The 11025-nt window shown below is 48.4% G+C and overlaps 1 protein-coding gene across 2 annotated transcripts; it reads right to left on the bottom strand.

Annotated features, from left to right (window-relative positions):
* Positions 1–580: 580 nt before the first annotated feature.
* Positions 581–10568, bottom strand: TRIM68 (tripartite motif containing 68). 2 transcript variants are annotated; one of them, XM_024752843.1, is made up of 7 exons: positions 10212–10568; positions 7184–7665; positions 5484–5579; positions 4306–4566; positions 3817–3839; positions 3124–3224; positions 581–2927 (listed from the first exon to the last, which is right to left on the bottom strand). In XM_024752843.1, the coding sequence occupies exons 2-7, from the start codon at positions 7607–7609 to the stop codon at positions 2377–2379; spliced, it is 1458 nt and encodes a 485-aa protein (XP_024608611.1). In that variant the 5' UTR covers positions 7610–7665; positions 10212–10568; the 3' UTR covers positions 581–2376. The 2 variants fall into 2 exon arrangements, with proteins under 2 accessions (XP_024608611.1, XP_024608610.1); XM_024752842.1 differs by lacking the exon at positions 10212–10568 and adding an exon at positions 10090–10199.
* Between the last annotated feature and the right edge of the window lie 457 nt (positions 10569–11025).

Here is an 11025-nt window from a genome sequence, read left to right as displayed (position 1 = left end):
ACACATAATATATTTAACCTTGTAATTCTTTTAACAAGTAATCACAGCACCCAAATCAGCTTATAAATGTAAAAACAAAAACAAATTAGAAAAAAAAAAACCCAAAGAGCACATTACAAATAATGCCATTCCACTCCTTAATTCATTCTAGGTTTGAATGAATTTATCACCTAATAATTCTCTTTTTTAGGAACCTTCCAAGATTTGGCCTAATAAAACCACAGAAAAGAACACTGATGCAGCTCCTAGACTCTCTATTCATGGACATAGCTGGAAGCACTTCCTAAAGATCTATCTCTCAAGTCTATACACACTTCTCCAGGGAGTCCCCCTGCCCTGCCCCGCTCCCCTACACACACAAAGATATATGGTCCCTCTATTGTAGGTCTGTTCAACCCTTTGCCAATACCAGGTCTGTGACTTACCAGTTCATCTCTCTCCAGGCAGATGACAGCAAGTTCTCCCCTTCTACTGCTAATGCTCAAGGAGCACCTTGGAAGCATGGTGGGAAGAATGAGTTTATTTCTCCACTTTGGCCTGTTTCACCTCCTTCATATGTGAACAACCAACACAATTAAGGTAGAAAGACAATTTTTGCTATTCTTTATTACAGGAATGATTTTGCTTCTGCCTGTACCTAACCTAGTATCTACTTTGCTGCCCAATCCTAACTCAAGTCACTACTTTCAAGCTTAAACTACATCAGAGGTTGTGTTACACAGCATCACAGTGGCAATACATAATGTATATATCGTAGCCCCTCACAACAGGCAAAACCCATAGTTCTCATATGCTTGCTTTACAGTTTGTTTCCAGCACAATCATTCCCACATCACACTTTTAAGACTGGTAATGAATTATTTTCGTCACACACAACAATCACTCTGAAGGGCCAATAGACCAGATATACAGTCTTAATTCCCTTTCATTATCATATATGGCTTTTTCTGCCTAGTCCTATTCTTCCTCCCCACACTTCCCTCCTGCTTTATTCCTTCTGTCACAGATTTAGGGAAGAGAAAGGCAGAATATTTACCAGAACCATGAAGATTCCCTTGGTGACAAACAAAGATCCAAACTTTAGCCCAACGAGCTTGTGGGTGAGCCTTCCTTTCAGTGCATTTGTTTTTACATGTCTTTGTATTATTTCCATTCTCTACCCTAATGTCACAGTCCCTGTTCTAACCCAAAGACAAACAAATATAATAGACGCTCAATATATTACTGTGGCCCAGAGTTGGCCAGGGCATGGGTATCTTTTGGTCTAAAAGGACAGGACTGTCAGGAGAGGCCCTAAGAAGCTAAGGCAGTGCTGCAAAGATGCTGTAAAAAGGTGAGATGGGAAGGTTGCCACCACAGGCAAAATCCATGGCTTGCCTCCCCTGTCCCTGAGAAAGGAACAAAAGTACGGGATGGAACTGAGATCTTCACAACAATCCTGCGAGGTAGGAGAGTATGCAGTTACTATACCCATTTTCCCATTGAGGACACTTAAAATCTTTCAAACATTGGGGTGTTTCAGACCTGAATGTAATGAATGATACGCAGACATGTGACCTGAGAAGTGAGTTTGTCAGTCTGGTTTCATTTGAATGTGAGAAATACTTTATAATCTATACACTCTTCTTTCTATCACCTTTGTTAGAAATAACTGACTGCACTAAGGCCATTTCAGTCTCTTCATCCATGAAGTGAAAATAGAAACAAGGCGCACAGGTTTTCCGATTCTGACATTTAGAGAAAAGGGCAGGACCAGGACACAGGTCTCATTACAGTCTGAGATTAGTGACTTGCCCAGCTTGTGCTCAGAGAGGAGATGGCCACTGGGGCGGCCTGGGCAATTGGTGATGCATTTCTCCAGCTGGGAGGTCAGAGAGCTGGGCTGAGATATGGGTGCTCAGAGGCACCTCAGTACAGCTCAGGTGAAACATCCTCCTGCCGCTATCAGCACAGCAACCAGCTCTGGACACGGACAGTATCCTTCTGGCTTGTCGGTAAGCCTGACCCAATGGGTTTCCTGAAGATCGGATCTAATTCATCACCCTCACTGAATTATGGCACTGACAGGGATGGGGAAGAGGGGCGTGACCTGCAGAAAGCACTATCCTGGGTCCTTAGAGCCGCTGTGCTCCTCACCAAAAGCCTTGTCATACTTCCCGCGGGGGTGTGATGCTCCTTTTGCCGAGCCTCAGCTTTTTAACATGAGTGGTTTAGTGGGAGACTGGCCCAGTAGCGACACACCACTGGGTCAGGCAGAGGAATCCCTGGGTTCCAGGCTCAGCTCAGTTCCAGGGGACACTCATCAGGGGCAGGGTCCTCCAAGACCCCTGCGGGCCAGGCGACATTCCAAGGCCTCTGGCTAAAATGGTGGCTCTCTTAGTCGTCCCCGTCCAGGGAGCAGATGGCCAGGGGAGCGGTGTTGTTGGCTCCGATGCTGTAGCAAGGACTGAAATAGGGCAGGAGGCGCCCAGGGAAGGGATAGTGGGGGAAAGTGAAAATGTGGGAGCCGCTGTCAGTCACGTTGTAGAAGGAGATATCATGGGCCTCGTAATCCAGGAAGACTCCCACCCGGCGGGGAGGGACGGGCAAGGACAGGAGTGGGTATTCGTCGGTGCCTGCCCGGTACTCATCGCCCTTCCTCAGCCTGATCACCCAGAATCCGTAGTGGGGGGATAAATAGACCACCTCCTTCCGGTCTACATTTTCCTTACACACTCCCAGGCCCCATTCAGACCTGTCTCCCACCTCCACCTCCCAGTAGTGCCGACCCGAGGAGATGCACTGACTGCCCAGGACGATATTGTAGCGGTAAAATCTCTCAGGATTGTCGGGCAGCTTCTGCTTGGTGTCTCCATAGCGCACGCATTTTCTGTCCTCAGACACGATGAGGCGAGAATAAGCAGTGTCTGGATCCAGCCGCACATCCGCTAGGGAAAAAGATCCCGGTTGGTACCCTGACACAGAGCGAGGGGGCCTGGGCGAGGTCTCTGTGATAGTTACAGCCAGCGATTTCCTCAGTGACGGGCGGGCGATGAGCAACCACAGGGCGCTGAGCCATTTCATTTCTCCGGGAGGGGTCCCGCCCCCGCCCCGCTCATCACAATCCCGCCGAGCATTCATTACCTGCATACGTCTTCAGGATCTCTCTGAGCCCCAGCACACGGCAGTCCGTCTTCAGCTCCAGCGAGACTGGTTCTGGTCTCTGCAGGCTCCAAGACTTGCTCCTGGTAGAGAGGGGTAGGCCTTGGGGCCAGTCCTGGCTCTGCTACATGGGCCTTCCCTTAGTACAGGGAAGGGGGCTTGGCCAGGGACGGGGTCAGCGAGGTGCCCCTCCCCAGCAATACCAGGCGGAGCAGAGATGTGATGATTATTTGACTGAGCTGAACGCCTTGTGGCACAGAGAGAATATTCACATACCTAGGCCATGGGAAGGGTTAGGTGTGAATCTGACATTGGGAGAGGAAGAGGTGTACTGCAGAGGAGAAGGGCTCATATGCAGACTCAGAGCACCGATGCTACTGGAGACAGCTGCAGTCTTCTCCCCTCCTTGGGTCATCTACTTGAAACCATACATTTTATAGCTCTACCTGAAACTCTTATTGGTAATGCTTGAAATGAATTTGGCCAAGCACGAAGAAGAAAAAAGAAAGATGCTGAAAGCTTCCTTAGCCAATACAATGGAAGGGGCAGAAGATTACGGACCAGCACCCACTTTTCTGTAGATACTTGGTCTACGTTCCTTCCCCACTTCTGGCTCTGGCCAGGACCCACTTTCTCTTACAGGGCTGTCGAGGGGCTCCAGAGATGGAAACATACCTGTTTAAGACTTCCTGAATACCCTAGAAGGAGAAAAAGATATGCAGCACGTGAGTATGCCCCGTTCCTTGGAGGGAACAGACAGACACAGAGCTGTAGCAGGGAGTTTCTCCGAGGGAAGGGGAAGGCAGAGAGCAAAGCTGGAGAGAAGGCGTGTAGAGGGAGCGGGGGAGAAGCCTACAGGAGGCAGGCAGGGCAGGCTGAGCCCTGGCTTCACTGGCCAACTTCGGGCTCCATCTCAACTCTCTGGCCAGAGGGAGGGACGGGTACGATGTGAGGGCCGCCTAGACAATGTCCATCTAGAAGGCCACGAGGTCATCCACCCAACCAGGGGTAGGGGAACAGCCAGCATTAGCAGCGGGTATACGGAATCCATGTCTGGTAGGCTGCGTGCTGACAGGTCCCACTGAAGACGAGGTCCCCCCTCTCCTACAGTCCCAGGCCACCCTCAGCTCTTGCTCAGTCTTCCCAGGAAAGCCTGCCCCTCACCTGCAGCATCCAGCGGACAGGCCTCTGAGACCTTTCTTCCAGCTCTGCGATCATCCTCCACAGGACCCGGCTCTGCTGGATGAGTGCGTTGTGACTCACCCCCAGTTTCTGTGTGGTCTCCCCTTCCTCCTGCTCCAGGCTGGCCAGAGCGGCGGCGGCCTCTACTTCCAGCCGCCGACCTGGTGGCTGTTTTTTCTTCAGTAATCGCCGGTACTTCTCAAACTCCCATATGATGCTCTGCTTTCGGGTTTCCACCTGTATCTGTAGAGCCAAGATCAGAAATCAGCATGGATAGTGGTCGTGTAAGGGCCACCCAGGATTGAGGACGTGGACGCTGGTATGTGCACACACCCACACACACACACACACACACACTCTGGAATGTCCTGGTACCAACTGTGTGCCAGGCACTGCAGAGGCACAGATAAAGGATACGATTTTTCCTAACTTCCTGTTCCCACAGCTCCAGTACATGCTCCTCAGTCCCTATTACTAACTCTTGTTGACCCCAGGAGGGCCCAGGATATTACCTTTGCACTATATATTCCAGACTATTTTCCATTTTCAGAATAATATATTCTATTTTCAGAATAACGACCAGGCAGTGTAACAACTACACTGTCAGATGATTTTGCTTCTTACCGGTATTGTATCAATTCTATATGCTGTTTTAGACTGATTCAGCGTTACCTTCCGTCGATCACAAGTTCTGATAGTTTGATAGCTGTGGGCCTTGGGTTTATTTCTGAAGTGATTTTCCACTATTTTAATAACTTAATTACCCCAATAAAGATGTTAAAAAAAAATAAATAAATAAATAACTTAACTTTTAGTAAATATGCTTTAGCTGAGGAAAGAGAAACAGAAACTATGCTTTACTAAGCATTATACAAGTCATACCTCTGTGAGCTAAAGCATATGTGAGGTGTGTACTTTTCCTTTCTCACATATGAGGAGAGCCCAGAAGTTATCTCTACATCACATTCAAGAAACTGGAAGTGAGTGGTCCCAAGGCCAGCTGAAGGCCACACACCTAGTAGAGAAAGCGGGCATGAGGACCCCAGGCTCTCTGACCTCAAACCCCACATTCTGCCTCACAGAGATGAGGAAGGTACCATGGGCCAGCTTCAGGACAACACAGGGACCACACAGACTCCTTTCCCCAGGGGGCAACTTGCCTTCCAGTTTGCAGTTCGTTTCCTCTCACCAACTTCCAGCTTCCAGGCCTCTTCTTGCTCTTTCCTCAGATGTTCCAAAGCCTCATGGAGTTTCCACTGAAAGAGACAAAAACCTCATGAGGACACCTCGGGCAGCCTGGATGGATAGCCAGGCTTCCTAGCATTGGTAGGTGATGGGAAAACAAGCATCTCTCAGGGGGTGGGCCAGAATGCATGCTGGGAGAAAAAGGGAACACCACAGAGGGAGCAGATTTCTGCCCAGATTACATCCAAGGTCTCTCAATCTGAGAATCATTTCAACTCCCACAGTCTCTTTCTGTAAAGCAGAAGAAAAGGTCCATTTCCAACGTGGCCAGAAAACTATCTTGGACTTTTCCTATCCATGCCTCTTTTTATCCTTATCTGCTTTGTTATCCTACAGCCTCCTAAACCTTGTTATTCAAAGTGTGGTCCACGTGTGTCAGCAGCATCAACATCACCTGGGAGCTTGTTAGCAATGCAGGATCTTGGGCTTCACCCCAGACCTCCTGAATTTTAGCAAGACCCTTGTGTGGTTCATATGCACCCTAAAGGTAAGAAGTACCATCCTACACTCTAATGCAAGAGATGACTACTGGGAAGCATAAAGTAATCTCATAATAATATGGACCATTTTATTAAAGATGTACCAACAAAACTGAGGCTTAGAGAGTGACCTATGCAAAGTCACTCAGCTAGTAAATGGTTGGGCTGGGATTTAACCCAGCTCTTTAACTCTTATGTCTATGGTATACTGCCTCCCTATTCTAATACTTGCAAAAAAAATACTATTAATTTTTCAGAAATTCTTTTTGCATAGGAAAACAGCTAATTCAGGGGATCCATCTTACAATTTTACCTTCTAATCTCAACTTCAAGAAAGAGAATTAAGACCAGTACAGGATCAATGAATGGATCACAGAATCATTGGGACAGTGATTCCAATAAAGATATGTCAGCATGGACATCTAAGGAAAATATAAGAAGTTAGAAGTTGATAGGATAGCTGTAAAAAAGGAGCAGTGGGTGTCAGAGATGGCTCCCCCTATCGCCCCCAATAAATAGAAAGTAAGGAGAAGAGAAAGAACAGTGGCTGAAGAGTAAGAAGGCCTTTCATCTTCCTTTAACTAACTTAAGTCAGAAGGGACCCTACAACATTAGATTAGACAATCTCACTCAATTCTAAATGACTCAGCCATGGTCCCTTCTAGCTCTAAAACCAATGATCATGATCTCAAATTTCTAAGCCTTTGTTTTGTCTATAAAATGAGGAGTTTAAAGTGACTCACCTGATGTTCAATGATTATCTGTGGCATTGCTAGGAGGAGTTTGCATGTTCTGATTGGTACAGCCTTGACCACCTCATCCAAGGCACCCAGAACCCCAGCTAGACCAAAATGGTCTCCCTCAAATTCTTAGTAAGGAAAGCAAGTTTGGGTTAGGCATTTAAACTGTTGGGACTGGGATGACGTGTGGAAGTGGGCAAGAAGGAAGTCAAAGGAGGTCATAAACGTAAGAAGAGGTACAGCTCACTATATCAGGTCCCCGGGATCTGGGGGCACAAGAAGCCAAAGGAATCAGCTCTCATTTTGTCTCTGGGGCCCCTGGTCAAGTTCTTGATCTAGAGATAGCCAAGTAAAGGGCAGGGGAGAGACTGGGGGGAGCTGGCCTTCATCTCCCACCTTATAATCCCAGGCGACATCCTCCATGGGCACGACACTGTGGGCCTCATGCTCGGGGGACCGGCCACAGGCCTCGCACACGATCAGGCCATCCTCTTTGCAGAACATCTTTAGCTGCTCCTCGTGGGTCTCGCACACGTCGCCCTTCAGCCCCATTCCTGGATGCAGCCCTAGCCGTCGGACTTTTTCTACAACGTTGGCCAGCTGCCAATTAGGCCGCAGGTTCCTTGGCTGGACGGGAGCCCGGCAGAGGGGACACGAGTAACCCCAGTTCTGGGATTCTCCTGGGACCTCCCAGAGTCCAGAGAGACAGTTGTGGCAGAAGCTGTGGCCACAGTCGATGCTCACGGGCTCTTTCAGGAAGGTCATGCAGATGGGACAGGCCACTTCTTCTACAACGGCTTCCACCAATGCTGCGGGATCCATGGCTCCTGTCACACCCTCCTCAGAATATGAATAAAACCAGGCGGAGCCACTGAAGGCTGAGAAGAAGGAAAGAAACCCAAATAAGGGATAAAAGAGCAGAAGAGCAGAGGGATAAGTAGTGACTGAAAAAAATAACTTCCTCTTTTGGATCCTTTATGAACCCTGTTTAATAAGCTCTGGCCTTCCCTACTGAATCCACTGGGTCATGTTTCTCACGCCACAGAAGGGACATCTGGGGATGCCTGAATGTTGGGATGCTGGGAATTCTGTTTCCATTCACCTGGTCATCTCTGACCCTCCTGTGGGTTCGCTCGCCAGCTCATTCTCACTCCACGTCCATCACGCTCTCGAAATCAGCACTGTTTCTCTTGAACTTCGTGTGGTTTCACTATCCAAAATAAGGCCAGAAATACCCACCTTCCTCACTCTCTAGGATGTTTCTATGTACGTCAAGGTGCAGAAAAGGTAATATGCCAGAAGCCCATGGCCTATATGCTCAATTTGTTTTCTTTTGTTGCACACTGAAGTGTAAGGTATAAGGGAACCAGCAACTCTCCCCACCTCCTGTAAACCTCTGCCCACTTCTCCAGCACTAACAACCGCTAAGATGCCAAGACACTCTCCTCAGTGATACATTAGAAGCAGATATGGACAAACAGCCCTTGGAAGATAAAAACAAAGGTCGTCTGCTGATAATTAAACCCATATCGATGAATCCACTACTCCAGCAAGAAACCTGAGATTTCTGCTAGGGCCATATGTGGGCACAGAACTTGAATGACCAATGGCAGGCTCTTGGTACAGTTGACAATGTTTATTTGTTCACCGTGCAAGTTTGTGTTACCAGTTAGTCTATAAAGGGAAAAGCCCTGATGGTCTTAGTCATCGTTGTATCCTTAGGACCTAAAAAGTGCCTGTCATGCAGTTATTGCTGAATAAACATTTGCTGAAGGAATAAATGAGCTAGACACAGAAAACAGTTCTAAAACCCAAAATGCTTTTATAATTAAGTTAGGGAGTTGAGAGCATATTATACATTAATAATAAAAGCGAGCACTCCTTGAGTACACTATACGCCAGGCACTCTTCTGAGCATTTTACATGGATTGGCTCAATGTATTTCAAAACCCTAAGTAGAAACCATTATTCTTTCTACTCTCCCCTCATTTAACAGATGCTTGGTCCTGGGCTCTGCCATTCTATCTTGGGCAAAGTACTTAACCTCTCCAGCTTCAAAGTATAATAAAAATTCAAGAGGAGAGAGAAATCACTGTGGTTTAATGGTAGTCCTGTGAGGTTTCCTGAAGGAAGTGGGGCAGTAAGTAAATTTTGCAGAACTGTCTGTTACAGGCCATCAGCAGGTCCTGCCTTCTCACTGGCCTCCCTGTCTCTTGCTTTTCCTCCTCCCACTGTCACTACCAAACTGTAGGACCAATATCCTAAAACCCTGTTTTACTAAATCACTAACCTACTGAAGAGCCTATCCTGGTTCCCCAGCCCTCAGTCCAACAAGAAGCTCTCTCTTCACCCTGAAACAGCCCAGTCAAGCAAAAGGAGGAACTTCCACATTTTCTCACAGACCCCATGTCCATTCATTCCACCCACTTGGATTCCTGCTGTCCTCCCAGCTTGAAATGACTTCTCCAAATTCCTGCTCTTAATGTCATTTGACACATATGTGTTTATTGTCTTACTTCCCACAGTAGAAGTTTCATGAGGATACTGACATACTCTAATTTGTTCACGACCATATCCCTAAGGCCAGAAACAGTGCTCAAATATTTTTGAATACACGAGTATTATATGTAAATGTTAAGGTCTAGCTGATAGTAGGCTGGATATGGAAGAAATGTCAATATCCTCATCTACCACGGAGGGGCCCCAAGAACTACTACCTAAGGCTGACACAACAGAGGCTGATATCTATGATTTAAAGCTACAGAGATTAACAAAGAATTGAAAATAGCTACTGAAAAACTGAGAAGATGGTGGAGAAGGGAAGTGAGGTAAAGAAATATCAAAATGATAAATCAAGAAATGCGATGGAAGCACTTTAGATTTAGTAGGGTCATAAAAAGCTCTAAACATGAAAAAGTTAAATGTGGTGGCCTCTGCAAAAAAGGATTTAGGGGCGGGCACCTATTGCCTTATTGTTTTGTTTTCATGATAGACAGATTACTTTGACAAAACTTTAATTATTAAACATTTAATTGCTTCAACCGTGCATTTGGCACAGTGTGAAGCCTTCTAGGAAAGACATTTGCGGGGGGGGGGGGGGGGCGAAGCCGGGAAGAGACTTGAGAGGAGGGGCCAAAGTGGGAAGTGAGGAGGCGGTGACCTCCGGGGTTCGGGAGGAGAGAGGGGGAGGGTAACCTCCGGGCCACAGGACGCCGGGCAGGGCCCGAGGGTCCCGGGCGGGAGGGGGCAGAGTAAGGCTGACGGCCTGCAGGACCTCTGAAGAGGTACAACTGTCTACCCACCTCCCTTCTCAGCCGGGAGTAGCGCCCCGAGGCTGAAACCAAAAGTGGAGACGCCCGCTTGGTTCCCACGGCCGAGTGTCCGCAGCATCCGAACCGGCTGGCCCAGCCAGCCCGGCACTTACCGCCGGCTCGGAGACCAAGGCCTCAGCAGCACCCAGCTCCTTGGTCTCTCCTGCAGGATTCCGAGGCCCCGCCCACAGGGCCGGAGCCAATGAGCTCGCCGGCGGCATCTTTGTGGGAGCAGCCAATCACAGGCAGGGAACAGGACAACCCTAGCCAATCGGAGGAAGGGACAGGGCCCCGCACACCTCTTGGCCTGACGGCGTATTTTCTCTTCTTTTCGGTTTTTCTGGCCTCTTCCTCCACTCAGAGCCCTTTAAACTGTAAGAGGGCCCAGGAGTCAGTGGAGGACGGGTCGAAGGGCTGAGGCCCTTGGATGAGGCCCCTCGGGCCATGCAGTAAGCAGAGGCCTAGCTGGCTCTCGGCTCAAAGAACCCCTTGCGCCTCACGCTTCCGCTGTGGATGACTAGTGGCTCTTCAGGGCGAACCTTGTTCCTTCCGGGTCGTAGCCCCGGGCCTAATGCTGTTTCTTTGCCAGTTTTCCACGTTAAACCCAGCAGCCTATGAGGTCAGCCATGTCTGATTCTGAGACCCAATTTAGTGCGGGGCTGGGCACTGATAATGCAGTGGACTCTGCACGTTCCTGCAAGATGAGCGACCTCTCCTGGCTCCAGGCCGCAGATGGTGGTTTCTCATAAAAAACCCTGGGTTTTCTTGGCAAGCTCTTATCCTTCAGTACTTCAGCAGTCAGTCTCTCATCACTATTGCCACATACCCCCCCTTCAGAGTTAGAAGCAGATGGTGGGAACTGGCGGAGGAGAAGTGGAATTCCTCGCCTGAAACTGCTATACAAATTGGAAAAAAATTTTAAACGAG

Source organism: Neophocaena asiaeorientalis, unplaced genomic scaffold (assembly GCF_003031525.2).
Source record: "Neophocaena asiaeorientalis asiaeorientalis breed wild unplaced genomic scaffold, Neophocaena_asiaeorientalis_V1.1 scaffold512, whole genome shotgun sequence".
NCBI classification, from domain to species: Eukaryota; Metazoa; Chordata; class Mammalia; order Artiodactyla; family Phocoenidae; genus Neophocaena; species Neophocaena asiaeorientalis.
The sequence above is the reverse complement of the archived record's forward strand: the minus strand, read 5'-3'. Positions and strand labels throughout refer to the sequence as shown.

Coding starts and splice junctions, on each gene's coding strand:
- TRIM68 (XM_024752842.1), bottom strand. CDS start 10,177: ATGCTGCGGACACTCGGCCGTGGGAACCAAGCGGGCGTCTCCACTTTT. Junction 4,567..5,483: donor AACGAACTGCAAACTGGAAG/GCAAGTTGCCCC, acceptor TTGGCTCTACAG/ATACAGGTGGAAACCCGAAA. Junction 2,928..3,123: donor GATCCTGAAGACGTATGCAG/GTAATGAATGCT, acceptor CTTTTTCCCTAG/CGGATGTGCGGCTGGATCCA.